Source organism: Rana temporaria, chromosome 2 (genome assembly GCF_905171775.1).
Source record: "Rana temporaria chromosome 2, aRanTem1.1, whole genome shotgun sequence".
In the NCBI taxonomy this organism is placed as follows: domain Eukaryota; kingdom Metazoa; phylum Chordata; class Amphibia; order Anura; family Ranidae; genus Rana; species Rana temporaria.
Window position 1 is genome coordinate 317,783,888 of NC_053490.1, and position 20,908 is coordinate 317,804,795.

The 20,908-nt window shown below is 43.1% G+C and overlaps 2 protein-coding genes across 4 annotated transcripts in view; one reads left to right on the forward strand and one right to left on the reverse strand.

The window, feature by feature from the left end:
• Positions 1-386: 386 nt before the first annotated feature.
• DCLRE1B (DNA cross-link repair 1B) lies at positions 387-17,149 on the reverse strand. Its single transcript, XM_040337463.1, has 5 exons — positions 16,939-17,149; positions 14,824-15,038; positions 10,171-10,336; positions 6,155-6,334; positions 387-2,757 (listed from the first exon to the last, which is right to left on the reverse strand). Exons 2-5 carry the CDS (start codon positions 15,010-15,012, stop codon positions 1,730-1,732), a joined length of 1,563 nt encoding a protein of 520 aa, XP_040193397.1. The 5' UTR covers positions 15,013-15,038; positions 16,939-17,149; the 3' UTR covers positions 387-1,729.
• Positions 16,909-20,908, forward strand: part of AP4B1 (adaptor related protein complex 4 subunit beta 1) — a 72,566-nt gene continuing 68,566 nt past the window's right edge. For 2 of the 3 annotated variants that reach the window (XM_040337460.1, XM_040337462.1), the window contains exon 1: positions 16,910-17,011. The gene's annotated coding sequence lies outside the window, so the exon portion shown is untranslated. Of the gene's footprint in view, positions 17,012-20,908 lie in introns of all 3 variants that reach the window. The other variant, XM_040337461.1, reaches the window with a different exon arrangement.

Genomic DNA, 20,908 nt, shown 5'->3' on the forward strand with positions numbered 1-20,908 from the left:
AAATCTGAATATTAGTGAAAGTGAGAGAAAAGTCCATGCCTAGCTTCACACCACTGTGCAACTTTACATGTGTTTTTGTGCTGCAGTGCCATTTATTAATAATGGCACTCAATGCACCAGTAGTTGCAAAGCTGTATAACAAGTACAGTGTATGGCACTATTATTTAAGGTGTGTGTTTAACTGTACTAAGCTTTCCCTGTGTTGGCAGCATGCTGGAGAGCTGTCACAGTCTGGCAGGGCAGCACAGTGGTGGGGAAGAGTAGAAAGCTTAGTGTCATCATAAATTCATTGACCTTCCAAAATAATTACAACATTTTGCCCTTAATTTATAAAAAAGAAGACCAAATAAAAACGGCGTAAAAGCAAAGAATAAATAAATAAAATCGGTTTTGAAATTTAAAAGTTTATTTTATAAATATCTTCTCCCATAAGCAGTTAGAGAAATACAAATATGTGCAAAGAGATTACACAAAGTGGCATATTCTTTGTGCAAAGGAAAAAAAAGAATGAAAAGAATGCAATGATCGCAAAAACCCAACTGTTTAAACTAAAGACATGATAAGGCAATTTATCACAAGAACTGTGCTCTGTTGCACTTGCACAATTTGTTACTTTTTACATTTTGTTTATTTGGAAAATAAAAAGTGCACAAACATACAAACTGCTGGCAGAAAGACTTGAAAATTAAAGAAGAGTTCCACAAATGTTTGTGTTTATTAGGAGTCAATAGCTACAAAAAGTGTAGCTGCTGAATTTTAACACACACTCGCCCGTCCCTCAATCCAGTGATGTGGCCGCCTGAACCCTCGGTTCTCTCCCTGGCATTACAACTGTGGGCACCTAGCTTCACAGCTGTGTGCGCACTGTGCCTCCTGAATGACGTGTCCCAGAAGATTGCAGGGAGGGAGGGGGATAGGAGAACTTCCACTCGGATCACCTAGGCAGTCCAAGTGGGAGAGAGTACCTATAAAAACTAGGTACCCGCCCCCCCCCCCCCCCCAAAAATAAAAAAAATAATGACATGCCAAAATGTGGCATATGAGGAGGGAGGAGTGCTTAAAGCGGAACTTCCCATTTGGGCAGAGCCCAGCTTTAAACACACCAAAGATCATTCAAATCAGTAACAGATACTGCAATCAGACATTACCACTGGAAGCACTGAAAACAGCTTTTCAAATAACACATTCTGGGGGATATTTTCTAAGATTGGAGCATGCAAAATTTGGTGCTGCTCTGCATAGAAAATCAATCAGCTTCCAGACTTCAGCCTAGGTTCAAACTGCTGTGGTTTAGATATTGTGAATGTTCAGCTGAACACGCACAATTTCAACCCGGCAATGCAGGGGGCGATTTGACAGACAAATGTGGGGGTTCCTGCACAGATGTCTATACAAATCTCCCCCAAAATCGTCAAAAGTAGTACAGGAACTACTTTTGGGAATTGGTGCGGCGATTCGATTTTAGTATCCGAGCATTTGCACGAATTCAAATGCGCTAAGAAAAAAAAAAGGGGGCCTTTCAAAATTAGGCACCAGCCGCTATAATTTAGATGCATTGTCTACCTTGATCGTTTTGCCTACCCATATATAGCAACTATAGCTGAAGGGGACTTTAAGCAGTGTCAACATTCGATCCAAATGTTATGGCGGTGAACACTTCCAACATTGAACAAATAACAATGAAACACAAGTTTGTACCCTCTCTCACAATGGATTTATCAGCATTCCTTCAGTGGATATAGTTCCTAATACATTTCTCAACTTGATCATGAAAGTGCTTTGAACCAAAAAGTTCTCTTTTACTGCAAGGCAACAAGGAAAGCCTATCTGCCCTTGTAAAGGAAGAAGGCACACATGGAGCAGAGGAAGGAGAAGTAATGATGTTACTTGTTTCTGCATACAACACAGATGTGTCAGACAGAACTGTCCCATTCATGTTTTGAGATGACCAGATTGCAGAAGGCATCTCGGTTTCATTCTCAAGAGTCTGTGAAGTGTTCTTAAACCATGGAGAGGTAACTGTGGAAGAGCTCACGCTTGACACAAGCACGGTAGACTCACTGAGAGGTGTTGGAATTGGGCATTGTTCTGAAATCGGTGAAGACTCATCAGAAGTAGCTAGTTGCTGACCGTTAATATTTTCTTCTGTTGAAACAGTGGTCTTTTTTTCTTCTCTGCCACCATCAAGTTCTGCATCGCTTTGTATTTTTTCAGGAGTTTCAAACTCAACTCCTCGAGGTAAATTTTTATTTACAGGAACCTTGAGCATTTTAGCTTTCAATTTACTTGATAGGCCTTGACTTCTCATATAGGCCTTTACGGAATTTGGAATTACTACATAATTTTTTATAGCCTCAGAATTTAAATATCTATTAAAGTGAAGCCAGCATTCTTTTGTCTTCACCACAGGAACAATGGAACAAGGCCTTATTTGAGATACAAACTCAATGAGCTCATCGAATGAAGAATGATCAGAGTATGGTACAACATAGATATTCTTATGACAGACCTTCACTTTTCGACTGGTGGGGAGAATTGCTATTGTTGGATAAACAGAATTCCATTTAACCATGTTAGCATAAATGACCTCGCTCTGCTCTACAACGCGGATTCTTCCTCCTCCCTCCTGTGCTGTAAAAACATCTTCAATATCAAATAGCTTGAGCAATTCCATTCTCTGAGGGCTTACAACAACCCAAGTCTCAAAGATCTTAGCCAAGTCAACAAGAAGAGACTCTTTTCCAATGCTGTAGAGACCTGCGGAATAAAAAAAACAAAAAAACAATCTGATGAAAGCTTAATATACTGTATATTCACAGTCTATTACACTCTAAAATCATAAAAATCCCCTCACGAATTTACTATAGCTAACTAAGCTGTCAGGGTTACCTAACCAGGGAGGTAAACAACCCATTTACAGACAATATAATGTTTTTACTGTATAAAGAGAGATACAATAATATGACCATACACATTAAAAACAACAAGTATGTTGAATTTCTCCTAATGCAAAAGTTCATTTTGGATAGAGTAGAGGATGGTTAAAATCCCTCTCAGTTCCCAGCAGCCTTTAGACAAAAGACGGATGGCTCGGAGTATTCATTGTTCCGGATGGATGTCATACGAGTTCCTCACGGAACGGGCCATGCTGCAGCGCGATCTGTCACCGGCTGTGTTGCCTGGACACAGCCGATGACAGATTACTGTACCGGGCCGCTGCCAGTACCATTTGATTTTTGTGACCAATCACAGCAGATCACATGACAATTGTAAACAATGGATAGCTTCCATTCATTTTTACTCTGTTAAATGTAGCCAATCACAACAATAAACACAAAATTAATCAATTGAGTAAAAATAGTTGCTTATGTGAAATTCACAAAAAAATAAATACAATTATAATATAGAATTGAAAAGAGTAAATAAAAATACTTTTTTTTTCCAGTGTCTCTGATCACCGCCACAGAAAAAGGTTATATGATGATGCTGTACTGCGCTGGTGAAAGGATCGTGACAAACATAAAACTTCAAAAAAACTTGCCATGCCTCTTACTATATACCTTGGACTGGGTCATTTGGGGGTATTTGTACTGTCCTGGCATTTTTTCCCTCAAAAAATGAGATAGGCCGTCTATACATCAGGATTGATCAATTTTCAGATATATACCATAGTTTGTGGACAATATAAAACTTTCCTATAGTCTAAATAAACACAGATTTGGGTTATTTTCACCAAAGAAATGTAGCAGAATATAGTTTGGCCTAAATTTATGCAGAAAGATTATTTATTTGCAAATTTTATAACAGAAACTAAGAAAAACACTTTTTGTTTATTTAGTAAAAAATTAAAAACCCAGTGGTGATTAAATACCACTGTAGTGGTCTCCCTGACTTCCAAGGGCCTGATGTGACCCCCGGAGCCAGGGAGAACTGACATTCCTCCTCAGGGTGCAGGTTACTAGGCATAGTAGGTGTGGTGCAAAGGGAAAGGAGTGGGCGCTAGTCACTTTTTGTAAAAATGAACAAAAAAATGTTTTAATTTCTCTTAACAGGAATGGTGGGAGAGAGGGTTAGGGCTCAGGACACCCTAAGGCAAATGCAATAGCAATTAGGCAAACTCCATAAACAAAAACAGTATCCTACTGTAGATCTTCCAGTTTAAGATCACAGTATCCTACTGTAGATCTTCCAGTTTAACTCACAGTATCCCACTGTAGATCCTTAAGCTCAGATCGCCGTCTCTCACTAGACTTCTTGGACTCTGATACCTGTTGGATCCCTCTAACTTCACACACAGCTAACCACTGTACTTAGCTTCAAGCTTTACTCAAAGCTACCCGCTGTTATTCCTGGATGAGTTTCCACTGAAGCTTTCCCACTTACTTCACTGTCCCAAGCATCTGCTCTGGTACTCCTTCAAAACTTCATCCCTTCCAAACTTGCTCATGGTAGCAGGAGTAGTCGTCCCTCCGGCAACTGCTTCTATTTTACCTCCGGCAACAAACAGGCTCCCCTTGGGCTGAGCCTCTAACACACGGGATTCCGCCCAAGGCTTCAGGCTTAACCTTTGCTGCTCCTCCTTTGGTAAACCCTGAACTACTGGATAGGCCTCACGTAGACCTAGCAACCAGTAGGACTCCTGGATAGGCCTCAGGTTTCAGGCCTAGCAGTCAGGAGCTGTTTGACACACATTCACCCAGGCCGCAACCCCGGGCAGGAAGAAACCCCCGATCACCTGACTCCTCCTGAATAGCCTATCCCAGCATGCACAACAGACAAAAAAAACTCCTGCTTATTGGCTGAGACAACTTATTTACCCGTCACCTGAAGTCACTGTAATCCATCATCCTAATGCCAAAGGCAACAGTGCCACCTATTGACAGAAGAGAGACTATCAATTAAACTAAGACTTAGGACAGAAACCAGTGGATCAAACTATCAATTAGCCAGGCTAGTTACCACCTAGCACAACTAGATTTATTAGCAGCCCTGTTTAGAACCATGGTGCTACATCAGCAAAAATAAAGCTCTATTTTTGTGGAGAAAAAAACACTGAAAGCTGAAAATTGGCCTGGGCAAGAAGGGGTAAAAAAGTGCAGGTGTGGAAGTGGTTAAATCAACAAGTATGTTAAATTTCACTTAGGACCAAAACTTTTACGCAGGGATATGCAATTAGCGGACCTTCAGCTGTTGCAGAACTACACTTCCCAGGAGGCTTAGCAATACTATGACAGCCACAAGCATGACACCCAGAGGCAGAGGCATGACGGGACTTGTAGTTTTGCAACAGCTGGAGGTCCGCTAATTGCATATCCCTGGAGTAGAGGATGGTTAAAACTGCTTTCATTTTTGTTTTGGGTTTTTTCACCTGTGGTGCCATTGGGGAGATTTCTCTTCACTTCCTGTCAGGTACACACATTGGAAAGTGAGGGAAATGCCTTAGATAGTTATCAGAGGAACAAATGTTCTAATAGGTAGAATTTCTCCTCTTTTGTTCCGGTTAGGACAAAAAAAATAAAAAATTCCAACACTTTTAGCCCCAGTGAAAGTGGTCACCAGGACAAAGAGAGAGTAAATCTCTCCAACAATGATAAAATAAAAACATGACAAGGGTATTTTTTTTTACAAATCAGGAGTGCTTTTTTGAAAAAGCAAAACAATACAGCATAGTCTCATAAACAGAGTACAGTGCCATACACAATTAACATCTAAATGCAAGTCAGCAAGACCCAACCATACAATGCCACGGTACATATACCACATACACAAAGGGGGTAATGGGGGCGAGAGGCAGGGATAGTCAGAAGAATCTCAATTTGAGGTCCAAGGAGACCAAAAACTCTGTCATACTTTTAGGGGCAGCCTCGATTGACATACATAAGACTATACATATGTAGAACAGCATCCACCATTGCTTCCCAGGAGGACACCACAGGGGGGAGTTGAAAAGGTCCACTTAAGGAGGATTTCTTTTTTTGCATAGTATACATGATATGAGATTAGTAATTTAGTGTGAAGATGAGATACATTTAAAACTCCTTGCCAATTGTCAAGTTTCCAGTTTTGACTTCCATAAAAAGGTGGACGGGACAAATGTGTACAAGGATCTAAAATTATAGAACATCATTTAGCCTATTTTTATACACCTACTTACCAATTACTATGTCATGCTCTGGATGTTTTTCAATTATATCTTCTATTTCTTTTGTGGCTTCCTGTCGAGAAGGCAGGTTGCTATCAGGATCACAGTTTGTATTATCCAAGTACAGAACATCAATCTTCTTGTTCTTTAGAGGAGGATATTTTAGCATCAGAGGGCTGTAGCGGAAATCACCTGTGTAAAATAATGCAAACAATTTAGATTAAGAACATCATACAGAAGTTAAAGTTTAGTTAAATAGCTTTTTTTATTAATATTTATTTAGTTTAATTTATTGATTAAAATATAATATTTGATTGCACTTTGCTGAGTGATCGACTTTGCCACGAAAGAACAAATGCTTCTTCCGGAACTGGGATAGGAAGCACAGAAATGTGTAAACTTTACCAAGCTCCACAAACTCCTGTTCCGTGACCAATTACTGCCAAGGTGGGATAGCTGGCATGTCATGGAGGCATTAGTTTTGTTTGAAGAGTTCTCCTAATTTTCCCTCTTCTCCATGAATGCCATTCTGAAATATGAAGATATTTCCTTCAGAATGGGACCACTTTTGATAGTGGCTTGAGATTAAGGAAACAATTTATTGTGTGTTGGTACAGCCAAACTCAATCAGGTAAAAGCTTTACAATTTATTTTTCCCCCAAACTTTTTCACTGTCAAGATAAGAATGCACAATCCCAACGCATGGCTGTGTATGTAAGCAGGTGCTGTAGCGACCATGAGCTCGAACCGAAGATAGTCAAAGCAGAAGAATCCACATTGGAGATCCACGGTGTGCTGGCGATGTTCTACTGTTTTCACTGCCAAGGATGTGTCCCACTAATTACATAGCAGCCATTAGTTTGTTTAAAAGTGGCGTTCCACCCAAAAATGGAACTTCCCCTCCGGTGTCATAATTGGCACCTATCAGGGGGAGGGAGGTGCAGATACCTGTCTAAGACAGGTATTTGCACCCACTTCCGGGCATAGACTCCCGTGGGAGTCACACCCCTCCCCCTGCTGTCTCCTGGGAAATACACTGGTCGCAGAAGTGAGCAAGAACCAGTGAGGGCCGCCGCGCTACTCGCGCATCCGCAGTAGGGATACCTGCCAGTGAAGCCGCAACGCCGGGCACCAGGCAGTGAAGCCGATTCCCTCACCGATAATGGCAGCGAGGGCAGCCAAGAGACGAGCAATTGCTTGGCCTTGGCTGTCGACATCTCAAAGTGCGCTGGACAGGTAAGTGTCCATTTTTTAAAAGTCAGCAGCTGCAGTATTTGTAGCTGCTGGCTTTTAAAATAAAAAAAATTTGGGTGGACCTCCGCTTTAAACAGCCACCTGACAAATTCTATCTATTGCTTCCTTATTTTAAATTCTCTGAAACTTGGAAGCAGATAAGCCCTGCCAAACAAACATTTTGAATTCTCAGGTTTGCCCACCTGCCACAGCCTTTAAAAACCCAGGCAGTAATAGAGGAACACACATTATTGCAGTTAAATCTTGCAACTGTAAATATGGGATATATTACAATGTTATAAATATGCAATGCTGAATTTGGTTCGGTATTTTTACTATTTACGGTATATTGCTATTACAGTCTCAAAAAAAGAAAGTGCCACACAAACCAGCAAATCACAACACAGAGAACAGTTTGGTAACAAAGAAAATAGTAAGACTCTTGCGCTATCGATACTGAACGCTAGGGGGCACTGCTGCGATCACCTGGTAGTCTGTCCTCGCCAGAAAAATGGAATTGTGAATGGGTGAAGTAATACAAAACCCACCGGCTGGGTAAATGAACCCTTGGTGCAATATTACATATAGATAAATAGGGGTGAGGGTAAATAAAAATATAAAGATATATAGCAACAATGTGAACTGGTGCAATGGTGTAAATATACAAACAAGCATATAAATGAGTAGAATGCAATGAGAAATCCACTGAGAACACAGAAACGTGAAAAAGCAACACACGTGTGAATAAAGTACAAAAAAGTCTATTTAAATGATTCCAAGAGAAACCCAAAAATCCAGTGTTAGGGAGGGCAAACTTCAGTGCAGACACCTCTTGTGGTACTAAATGCTCACCTCAGAGCTATAGCACGGATAGCCCAAAGTACCACAGGTGTATCCTCAAAGCTGCATCAAGACTGGTATATAGCTGGGAAGGAACTCCACGTAAAATTGGCATAGAACAAGGAAAAAAATAAAGGAATAATAGCGTGATCCTGTAGGGGTGCTTGGAAGAAAAAATTATAGATCACATATACATGCACTCACATGGAGGCCATGGATAGTGGGCCTATCTCCACGAACACCGAGTTCGTTCACTGGTCCTGTCTGTATTCTTAGGAGTCCCTGGATGTGTATAGGGTGTCACTCTTCTAATTCTTCCACCTCTTATCTTGTCCCGTGGTATCCGGTGTAGTACTCAGAGGGTATGGGTGGAAGAAAGGAGAGGGAGACCCATAGTGCAGTACCGCATATAAAATTTATTACAGGATAGGTATAAAATTAAACTCACATTTAAAACCGAAGGGGCAATACCAAAACCAACGAGCTTGTCTCTCCGCCGTCAGAGCGTGTCGGATCTGGTGCTCCTGTTCCCTACGCGTGTCGTCACACCATGTGACTTCTTCAGTCTTTCCCCGACTTGTTCATTCTCCAACTTAGTTGGGGTAGGCGGTACACTTTGGTGGGGGTGGGTCAGCCACGCCCTGTGACCTTTGACCTCTGGGAACCCGCCTTCTGAACTTTGACCTTTGGGGGAGGTCCCTGTTCCAATTCCTGAGTCCTAGCCATAGTTTTCAATGGGAAACCCTAACCCTGACAAAGTCACGTGGTGTGACGACACGCTCTGACGGCGGAAAGACGAGCTCGCTGCTCGTTGCTTTTGGTATTGCCCCTTCGGTTTTAAGTGCGAGTTTAATTTTATACCTATGCTGTAATAAATTTTATATGCGGTACTGCACTATGGGTCTCCCTCTCTTTTCTTCCACCCATACCCTCTGAGTACTACACTGGATACCACGGGACAAAATAAGAGGTGGAAGAATTAGAAAAGTGACACCCGATACACATCCAGGGACTCCTAAGAATACAGACAGGACTAGTGAACGAACTTGGTGTTTGTGGAGATAGGCCCACCATCCATGGCCTCCATGTGAGTGCATGTATATGTGATCTATAATTTTTTTCTTCCAAGCACCCCTACAGGATCAGGCTATTATTCCTTTATTTTTTTCCTTGTTCTATGCCAATTTGACATGGAGTTCCCTCCCAGCTATATACCAGTCTTGCTGCAGCTTTGAGGATACACCTGTGGTACTTTGGGCTATCCGTGCTATAGGTGAGCATTTAGTACCACAAGAGGTGTCTGCACTGAAGTTTGCCCTCCCTAACACTGGATTTGTTGGTTTCTCTTGGAATCACCATTTAAATAGACTTTATTGTACTTTATTCACAGTGTTGCTTTTTCACATTTCTGTGTTCTCAGTGGATTTCTCATTGCATTCTACTAATTTATATGCTTGTTTGTATATTTACACCATTGCACCAGTTCACATTGTTGCTATATATTTTGCTATATATCTTTATATTTTGATTCACCCTCACCCCTATTTATCTATATGTAATATTGCACCAAGGGTTCATTTACCCAGCCGGTGGGTTTTGTATTACTCCCTTGTTTTACTTTTAGCCACACAGCGCGTCACCATCACCCATTCACAGTTTGGTAACATAATTTGTTGTGAAGGAGACACCCACATTATTAGAGTTTTAAGCAACAGTGCAATTACAACAATTAATTTTATAGCTCAAATGCAACTTAAATATAAAGCTCTGTATCTAGTTTAATTAGCTATTTCAAGTTTGAAAGCACTCATAAAGAGAAAAGATACAGAAACAGAGGAGGTCGTAAAACCACTCAGCTTTTTGGGAGGTTGACTGAAAGGAACCAAAAATAGTCCTTTGTTAATTGTCCTGTCTATAGGGCTGTAGGAGGGGAGATCATGTCACACGAGGTTTACCTGTATATAAGATCGCACCGAAGTATCCTTCAAACAGGAACATAACAGAACCAGGGCAATGGTTGGCATCTATTAAAGTGACAGACACTGTTTCAATTCCGCAGTCATCCAATGGCAGCATATGGCACACATCAACTTCTAATGGATTGATCCACTTACTGTTAACCTGGGAGAGAAAGGTTAGGTAGGATGTTAGATGAAAAAATCTCCCCCTTATTCTTGGATCTGGTACCAATTACTCACAGTAATCTTCTGTTCCCAAAGTAGTAACATTTCATTTGTTTTAGTTTCACTTTCATTATGAACAATAAGGCTGCTTTCACATTGAGGCGCGCAGCCGCGGTGACGGTATAGCCGCGCTATTTGTAGCGCGGCTATACCGTCGTATTTACCGCGATATTCGGGCGCTAGTGGTGAGGTTTTAACCCCCGCTAGCGGCCGAAAAAGGGCGGTATTACCGCAGTATTGCCGCGCTTTCCCATTGATTTCAATGGGAAGGCGCAGTATAGGAGCGGTGAACACACCTCTCCTATACTGCAGTAAAGATGCGGCTAGCCGGACTTTTGGAGCGCTCCTGCTAGCGCACCGCTTCAGTGTGAAAGCCTTCGGGCTTTCACATTGAACACTACAGGGCATGATTTTTCATGCGGTATAGCAGCGCTATTTTTAGTGCTGTACCGCATGAAAAACGCCTCAATGTGAAAGGGGCCTAAAACAAAACTGATAAAAACGCTAAGGCCTCTGTCACATGGGCGGTCCGTTTGTCCGTCTTTTAATCCATCCGTTGAAGGATAAAAAATGGACAGACAAAAGGACGTAATCGTATGATTATCCAGATCCCTTAAAATATTTTATTTCTCAAAAATAGATCATAACTCTATTTTTGATCTATTAAAAAAACATAAAGTGAACATAACGGATGTAAAATGGACAAACGATCAGTTTTTGCATTGGTTGTTAGGAGCCAGCACTCGTCTCTCTGTTGTCAGCAGGGATTCACCAGGTGACCCCTCGCCCCTTTCTCTACTTCAGCAATGGGGCCTAATGATGGCTCCTTCTCCGGCGCTAAAGAAAACAAAAAAGGAGCTGACAATTGTATTCAGAGCCTGTAAACTGCCCGCTCACTGTAAACACTGCTCCACTCCTTGCCATAAAGAGTACCTGTCCCCTACATGCTGTTACATAGGGAGATATTGGTCCCTATGTCATAGCAATAAAGTCATGTTAATTCTTTATTTTTTTTGGAGACACATAAAATAACCCCCCCCCCCCCCCAACAAAAAACAAAACAAATGTATGCCCCCACCCCATGTAGAGACATACAAAAATGGTGCTTGTGCTACATGTGTTATATATCACCATACACTCCAAAGTGAGATCAAACATTTTAGCAACAGAGTTTCTGGGTAGCTCTAAACTGATGACCTGTAGGGGCTTTTAAAGCATTGCCTATGGAAAATATACAATACTGAATGTTTTTTGCGGTTTACAGGCGCACACAATTTTAATGCTTGACATGTTGGCTATTTACTCTGTGCAACTTTATCTTTCATATTTAACCATACAATTGGGTAATTGATTGCCTTTGTGTGCCCCAAAAACTGACTTTAGTGAATTTTTTTACTGAAATTTTGCATTTCATAAACCATTGCACTAATATCATGTGACAAAAAAAATTGAAATTACTACAAATTTATTCTCTAGGGCAGGGGTCTTCAAACTATGGCCCTCCAGTTGTTCAGGAACTACAATTCCCATCATGCCTAGTCATGTCTGTGAATGTCAGTGTGTTACAATGCCTCATGGGACTTGTAGTTCCGCAACAGCTGGAGGGCCGTAGTTTGAGGATCCCTGCTCTAGGGTATCCGCTTCAGAAAATATATAATGCTTGGGGGTTTTAAGTAATCTTCAGACTTAAAATGATTTTTTAATCATGTAAACAGAAAAATGGAAAAAATGGCTCTGGTACTCAAGTGGTTAAAGGGTAATTAAGGTTTGTTTGTTTTTTATTTTAAACAAACATGTTATATTTACCTCCTCTGTGCAGGTGGTTTTGCACAGAGTGGCTCTGATCCTCCTCTTCTGGGGTCCCTCAGCAGTGCTCCTGGCTCCTCCTCTTCGCGAGTGCCCCATTGGAGAGCTGCTCTCCTTCGGGGCACGCTCCCATGCCCTGCTGCTGCGTCTATTGACACAGACAGCAGGACTCGGCCCGCCCCCGCGTAATTGGATTTGATTGACCGCAGCGGAAGCCAATGGCTGCGCTCTTATCAATCTGTCCAAACAGGACCCGAGACACTGGGTGAAGCTGGTGTGCTCGTCCCCGCCTCTGAAAAGACTGGGTTCATGTAAGTAAAAGGGGGGCAGCTGCAGCACAGGAGGTTTTTCACCTTGTATCAAGGTGAAAAACCATGAGGGTTTACAACCCCTTTAAGGACTTCACCTCGTGGATGTAAAAAAAAAAAAAAAAACCCTGATGTAAACTAAATAAATTTTTTCCTAAAAAAAAAAAAAAAAAAAACACAACATGACTAAACTGATGAAGCAGGCAGTCTGCCCGTGTGAAAGAGGCCTTACATTTTTCACATAATTTCCACCTAGCTGGTTAAGGCCCCAACCCCTAAATTCTATCTGCTTGCAGCATGATGGTATTTGTAATATTTTCTGTATTATTGTAACATTTAGGTAGCTAATTTTTATTATTAGGGCCGAAACAACTAATCGATTAATCGACAACTAATCGAATATGAAATGAATCGATTACAATTTTTATAATCGATTAATCGGCCAGTAACATAACGGGGTTAAAAAAACTAAAATGTATCCCTTTATAGTACAAAAAGAGTAAATCGCTCCTGTAAATATTACTTTCACTGTCCCACAGTAAAAAAATGAACCCCTTACAGTAGCGATTATTTGCTCTTTTTGTAATTATTTTAGTTTTTTTAACCCCATTATGTTACTAAACATCTCAGGCCGGGGTCACACCTCTGTTTTTTGCCGCTTTTTGCAGAAACACACTACAGTTCATTTACATGTTTTCCTATGGGACACGTTCACACCCATGATTTTTTTTCAGCTGCTGCGTATTTGGAAAGGGCAAGGACTTTTTAACGCAAAACGGTACCATTTTTTTTTTTTTTGTTCAATATACTTCAATAGAGAAGCTGCAGAAAAGCATGTAATGTGTTTTTGCCACAATTTGTGTTTTGTAATCTGCCCAACAACAACTTGCTATTTTTTTTTTTTTTTAAGGCTATTATCCGATTAATCGAAACAATAATCGGCCAACTAATCGATTATGAAAATAGTCGTTAGTTGAAGCCCTAATTATTATTATTATACAGGATTTATATAGCGCCAAGAGTTTACACAGCGCTTTACAATATACAAGGGAGACAATACAGTTATAATACAATGAAATACAAGAGGATTAAGAGGGCTCTGCTCAGAAGAGCTAACAATCTAATAGGGTGGGGCAGGTGGTACAAAAGGTTGCAACTGTGGGGAATGAGCTGATGGAAGCGAGTTGAGTTTTTTCTACCAAAGTCTCAAATAAAGAGCCTGGCTGCTATTTAACCTCCTGAGGCCCGCGCTATAGCCGAATGACGGCTACAGCGCAGACCTGAAAATCCAAGTGGACGTCAATTGACGTCCGCCCCTTTGCTCGTTCCCCGCGTGCGCTCCCGAGTGCGCAGCGGGGAAACTCTGTGCTGCCCGTGTCCCTTGGACACAGCCAATCACAGATCGCCGTGAACGGCCAATCGGAGTGGCCGTTCGGTAGGCGATCTGTGCGGCCAATGAGAGATGATCTCATATGTAAACATATGAGATAATTTCTCATTGCCGGCTCTCACAGACAGTGTGCTGTCAGGGAGAGAGGAGACCGATCTGTGTCTCTTGTACATAGAGACACAGATCGGTCACCTCCCCCAGTCACCCCCCTTCCCCCACAGTTAGAACACTATGCAGGGCACACATTTAACCCCTTCCTCACCCCCTAGTGTTAACCCCTTCAATGCCAGTCACATTTATATAGTAATTAGTGCATATTTATAGCACTGATCGCATGTGAATGGTGCCAAAAATGTGTCAAAAGTGTCCGATGTACCGCTATAATGTCGGCGTCCCAATAAAAATCGCAGATCACTGCCATTACTAGTAAAAAAATAAATAATAAAAAATAATAATTCTGTCCCCTATTTTGTAGGTGCTACAATTTTTCGCAAACCAGTCGCTTATTGCGTTTTTATTTTTTTTTTTTTACCAAAAATATGTAGAATACGTATCGGCCTAGACTGAAATTTTTTATTTTTTTTAAAATTGGGATATTTATTATAGCAACAAGTAAAAAAATATTGTATTTTTTTTCAAAATTGTCGTCCTTTTTTGTTTATAGCGCAAAAAATAAAAACCGCAGAGGTGATCAAATACCACCAAAAGAAAGCTCTACTTGTGGGGAAAAAAAGGACGTCAATTTTGTTTGGGGGGACACATCGCACGACCGTGCAATTGTCAGTTAAAGCGACGCAGTGCCGGAAGCTGAAATTTCACCTGGGCAGGAGGGGGGTATATGTGCCCAGTAAGCAAGTGGTTAATAATGGGTTTAGTTCTGCTATAACTGTAGATATACACACACAAAATGACATACTGTACCTGTAGCTTATGTTTCAGTATTTTGGCTGTGATGGGTGAACAGTACAATGGGCGATTCCATGTTGAAGATAAGCCTACTGTATGGTCACTGTGCATATGAGAAAGGAAAAAGAGGCGAATGTGGCTGCATCGCCGGATCTGCCAGAAATCCACAGCTATAGGGGTGTCTGGAAGTATAGTCCCATTCATCCTGTGTCCAGGAGGCAAACAAATATCTGAAAAAAAAAGGGGGGGACCTTCAACACAACATTTTTGTGACTTCCAGAACAAATAATACAAAGCACGATGATACAAAATGACTACATTATATAAAACAACCCTATGTTTCTAGATTTACATACTTGCTCTCCAAATAAAATTTCTTTACAACCTTCGGTATGGCACTGAAGACTACTACAGTGGTCAGTGTATGAAGACTGCAAGATGTTGGTACACAAGAGCCCAAATTTGAGAAACACTGTTAACACAAAAAAGTGCAATCATAACACCACCAGCAAGGCTCCGCCTACATGAAAAAAAAAAGTCAGAGACACTTTTATTGCATGTAGGCGGAGCCTTTCTATAATTAGGGGGCGGGGCATTTGTTTGTTGACGTGTCACACCGTAGGAGAAAAATTGGGCGTGCGAAGCGGAGAAAATGGGCGTGGCTTAAATGGGCGTGGCTCAATTAGGGTGTGGTTAGAGTCTGAGATGAATGAGGGATGGAGGGTGAAAAAGAAGGGAAGAAATATAGGGAGAAAGAAAGAGAGAGGGAAGGAAGGAGAGAGAAGGATGGATGGAGGGACAGCAGGCCCAGATCCTACACCACAATAGAAATATGTGTATTCCAGAGTTTAACAATCAGCAGATAAAGATACTCCAAACATCCCGGCACCAAGGTTGTTATGGTGTCAGGATGATTGAAGCGCATTATTTCTATTATTACATTGTAATATAGAATGAAATTATACAACTCACCATAATGCAGAATCAGTGTTAGCCCCGAGTGCGTCACCTGCCACCAGGTGTCCCCAGCGCAGTGCTTCCTTACATCAAGTGCCCCCAGCAGAGTCCGTCCTTACATAAGGTGCCCCCAGCGGAGTCTGTCCTTGCATCGTTATAAAATAGTGGTGTCTCCTGTCTCTAGTGCAATAGAAAATAAAGCTGCTGCAGCGCCGCCCACCCTGCCCCTTTCCATAACAAACGGACCTGCAGCGGGGCGGGGCCGCAGAAGCTTCATTTTCTATTGTATTAGATCGGCCGTGTTTTGGTCTTCTTAAAAATGGCGGCCGGCGGAGACATTGTCTCTGCCGGGCCGTGGACCTCTAGCGGCGGCGGCGGCAAAAAAATGGATTTCCCGGGACAAAATAAATCCGGGAAAAGGGTGTGAATCCCGGGAATTTCCCAGGCAATCCGGAGCAGTTGGCAAGTATGCACTAGCTTAAAGGAACCTACCTAAAAACAAACCTTTATAACCCCTTTAAGCCTCGTACAAACCCTTCGGACTTCCATTGGACAAATCCGTGGAATTTTGTGCGAAGGGCGTTGGCTGTGAACTTGTTCTGCATACAGACGGCAGAACTTTTTCAGCCAACATTCACATAACTATGTGTTTTTTCCTCCTCTTTAGCGCCACCCTTTGGGAAACTTCTGCTAATGTTTAGAATTGATTCCGAGCATGCGTGTTTGTACTTTGGATTTTAGTCCGAAGGAACATATTTGTTGTCGGACAATTTGAGAGCATGACCATCCAACATTTGTTGTTGGAAATTCTGACAACAATTGTCCGATGGAGCATAAAGGAGGTCGGATTATCCAACAAAACACGTCCATCACACAACTGTTGTCGGAATATCTGATTGTGTGTATGGGCCTTTATCCAGAAGGATAGGATTGCCTTTAGCTTTACTTAAAAAAAAAAAAGTGTCTTGTATAGCGCCTGCTGTTTGAAGCAACATTATTCATAACATAAAATGTTCTGAAGAACGAGCCAAGTCCTTTACACCGTCTATTCCTCAAATGATGATCACTTTTATTTCCTAGTCCTACATCACTTCTTTCTTCACCCCACTATGTACAAGAAGAGTATAGGCGCCATACATCAGTGTGTGCAGAGCTCGGCTACTCCTGTCTTACCATCCCGGAAGTGCCCCGTGCGCCGGTGGCTCGGCGATCCCCTCCAGTTCTCCGAGCTTTGGCCGATTTCAAGGTAAACACCGAACTCGTATTTGGTTGGATGGAGGGAGGGGGTGTACGGTAAAAATCTGGAGGAGGCGGCACGTCGGGATAGGGCGGAGCTTGTGTACTGCTTCTCCCGCCAGCAAGCTAACAGTTTCGTTAACCCAGGAAGTGTATGTGATGTGTAATGTGAAGGAGGGGTTCACTGTATGGGAAGGCTGAGGATTGATCTGTGAGATCCAACGCTGAGAACGCTTGCGTTTATTGGAACACACACATTACCCATAACCCAGGAATGTAAACACAGCACTGGAATCTCAGAAAAGCTAGTTAAGTCATTTAACCTGTTGTTGCCCGCGTCACACATATGTATAGGGACAAACACCCACTGTATGAATATGCTTTGATCTATTCCATTCTATCTCTGGCTGTATGTTTAGGGTCCTCCTGCTGGAAGGTAAACCTCCGCCCCAGAACATCTTTGGGATGAATTAGAGTAAGGTGACCAGATTTCTTAAATGAAATCCGGGGACATATTTTTTCTTTACTAGTAATGGCAACAATCAGCGACTCTCTGCCCGTCGCCGCCCGCCTCACAGCCTCTCAAGTCTTACTCTTCGGGCCACGGTGACTTGTCGGTATGGTTCCCCTATCGAGATGGTTCCTGTAAGGACTGCGCAGGCGCAATCCTTTGCCAAAGGAAATCTCCGAACCTCGGCCAGCATCCAGGCTCATTCCTTAACATCCCTGTGGATTGGAGGATGTTAAAAAAAAGAGCCAGGAGGCCGACTGGCCACTTACCTCAAATTCCACATCGCCTTGGAGGTTTGGTGATTTCCGTTGGCAAGGATTGCGCCTGCGCAGTCCTTACAGGAACCATCTCGATAGCCGGAACCATATCATCAGATCACCGGCTACTACTGGATGGGGAGCGGATGAAGATCACTCCGCCAGGGAAGGCAAGGAGATAGGCAGGTGGCTGGCCAGGATTTGAGCCAAGGCAGAAGAACATGCGAGTGGAGCTGAATGGGCATGCGCCCGAAACTGAAGAAATATTCCCTCCGCTCCGACCAGCACATGATCATCAGAAAGGGGCACAGATAATGGGAAAAATACAACCCCCCTATGCTAGTAGGCACGGCGGAGCGGGGGTGTGTAATTCTAATTTTTTTATTTTAATTTGGCACTGACTGTCTTTGAAATTGCCCCTGCCCCCTATTAAATCCAATCTGGGGACAAAACCAGGGACAGACTTGGTCTGGGGACAGTGTCCTCAATCAGGGGACTGTCCCCTGAAACTGGGGATGTCTGGTCACCCTAAATTAGAGTGGAGACTGAGAGCCAGGTCTTCTCGTCCAACATCAGTGCCTGACCTCACAAATGCGCTTCTGGAAGAATGGTCAAACATTCCCATAGACACACTCCTTAACCTTGTGGTCAGCCTTCCCAGAAGAGTTGAAGCTGTTATAGCTGCAAAGGGTGGGCCGACCTAAAGGAGAAGTCATTCAAGGAAAAGAGTTTATTCAGCTGGGCTTTGCACGCCTGTAAACCAATTTTTAGCGGAGATCCGTCTGAAGTAGGCTCTCCGCTGATGTCACTGCAATCAATCGAGGCAGCGCGTCATCGCGACAATAAAGTCTCGATCCGTCAGCTGCCTTGATTGATGGCGCTCTCAGCAAGCCGCTGAGATGGCTGCTCCCCGCCCCTCCACAGCTTGGCACTCTAGTGAGCGTGTAGGAGCAGAGCGGAGAAATGCTGACTGACGGGCAGCAGCTCTTCTCTCGGGAAGCCAAGAGAACCAAGCCATTGGCAGTGTTCGTGGCTCGGTTCTCAGTGCAGAGGCAGCGGGGGACAGATGCAGCACCGGTAAGTATGAGGCCCCGTTCACACCTATGCAAATTGGTTGTGGCTTACACTGCATCCAACTCGCATAACATTTTAAAATACATTGATTTTAATGAGGCTGGTTCACGTATGTGCGATGCAGTCGCACTGCGCATTTCCCCAAAAACGTGTGCACTTTCTAGGCATTGCGGTGCAAATTGTCTGCACATTATCTTCTATGGCAGGAATGGGCAAACTACGGCCCGCGGAGCGACATTCTGTGCCTCCTCCGAATTTTAATTTCCCGTGTCACCGATGTCTGACCGGTCATGTTTAGTGTCCGGCGCCCTGTGATTGGGCATATGGGGGTCATGTGAAGCGTGGGGCTGGAAGTCCCGCCTCCGCACATGACCATCATACGCCCAATCACAGCGCGCCGGGAAACTCTGAACATGGCAGCGGGAGACAGGCACTGGAAGTGTGAGCCGCCGTGGCCGCTGTCTTCCCCTCCGCTCTGGTACGGCGCTGTGTGGAGATGGGACCATGGAAGGAGTTGCAGCGTCGGAGGTCAGTGCCATTACCTGGTGTTTCATATATACACGATCGGCGGCTCTATAGCCTGCCAATTGTGCATATGTGCTGGCTGCGTGCCCCCCTACCCCCCTCCAGTACTGCCGCCGCCCCCCCTCCTGACCCCTCACCTTCAATCCCGGGATCCGCTGCCCCATCTGCGGCCTGGGACCGGCTCGGGAGGGTGTCGGGAGGTAACATGGGAGGGAGACCAGCATCTTCCTCCTTTTTGATCTCCCTCCAGGCTGTGAATGCAGAAGTGATGTGTATTACATCCCCATTCACCTGTCAGTCATCTGGCTGCTATAACCAGAGAGAAGAAGCAGATCTGTGCTTCATCAGCTTCTTTTGGGGTCCCCAGGTGACATTAGGAGTCCTAGAGACCCCTAATGTCTCCATAAAGAGGACATGTTAGTGTACCCTTGCTATTATATAGCAATGACATCAAGTGTAAAAAAACATAAAAAGAGTAAAAAAAAAAAAAAAAAGTAAATAAATATAAACAAAGTTTTAAAAACAAAGTTTTAAAATAAAGCTCCAAAATGTTTAAGTCCCCCACCCCCACGTTTACGCACATATAAATGTACATTTTTATATAAGGAGGGGGGGCGGGAAAAAAAAATCCGCCCCGGACACCCATAACTCTGGTTACGCCACTGCCTCGGGGCGGCAGTGGTACAGGGGCGGCACGGCCGGCGCCGCTCCTGCGGTGACTTCACGGCTTTCGCGGCCGCCCCCCGCATTTACAGAGCTAGGCGCGCGGTCCATTTACTCTTGGTCCGGCCCCCGGGTCCAATATATGAACCCATTGCGGCCCTCGAGTCAAAAAGTAATTTCTCTCCCTACTCACTACACCCCTCCCCTCTCCCAGGTCAGCAAATTTGCAGCTACAGGAACTGCTGAACAGCTCTGTTATGTCTTTTCAGAGATAACGGAGCTAAAATTCGCACTGCACAAGTGTGAATCCAACCTAAATCTTTAAAAACTAAAACTGGGATGCCATTAACTCTTTCATGCCTAAGCCCATTTCTGACATTTGTTGCTTACAAGTTAAAATCTGTATTTTTTGCTAGAAAATTACTTAGAATCCCAAACATATATACACAGTATCTCACAAAAGTGAGTACACCCCTTACATTTATGTAAATATTTTATTATATCTTTTCATGTGACAACACTGAAGAAATGACACTTTGCTACAATGTAGTGTAGTGAGTGTACAGCTTGTATATCAGTGTAAATTTGTTGTCCCCTCAAAATAACTCAACACACAGCTGGCAACAAAAGTAAGTACTCCCCTAAGCGAAAATGTCCAAATTGGGCCCAATTAGCCATTCTTTCCCTCCCCAGTGTCATGTGACTCTTTAGTGTTATAAGGGGAGCAAGGGTGTTAAATTTGGTGTTATCGCTCTCACTCTCTCATACTGGTCACTGGAAGTTCATCATGGCAAAGAATTGTTGCTCTACATAAAGATGGCCTAGGCTATAAGAAGGATGACAAGACCCTGAAACTGAGCTGCAGCATGGTGGCAAA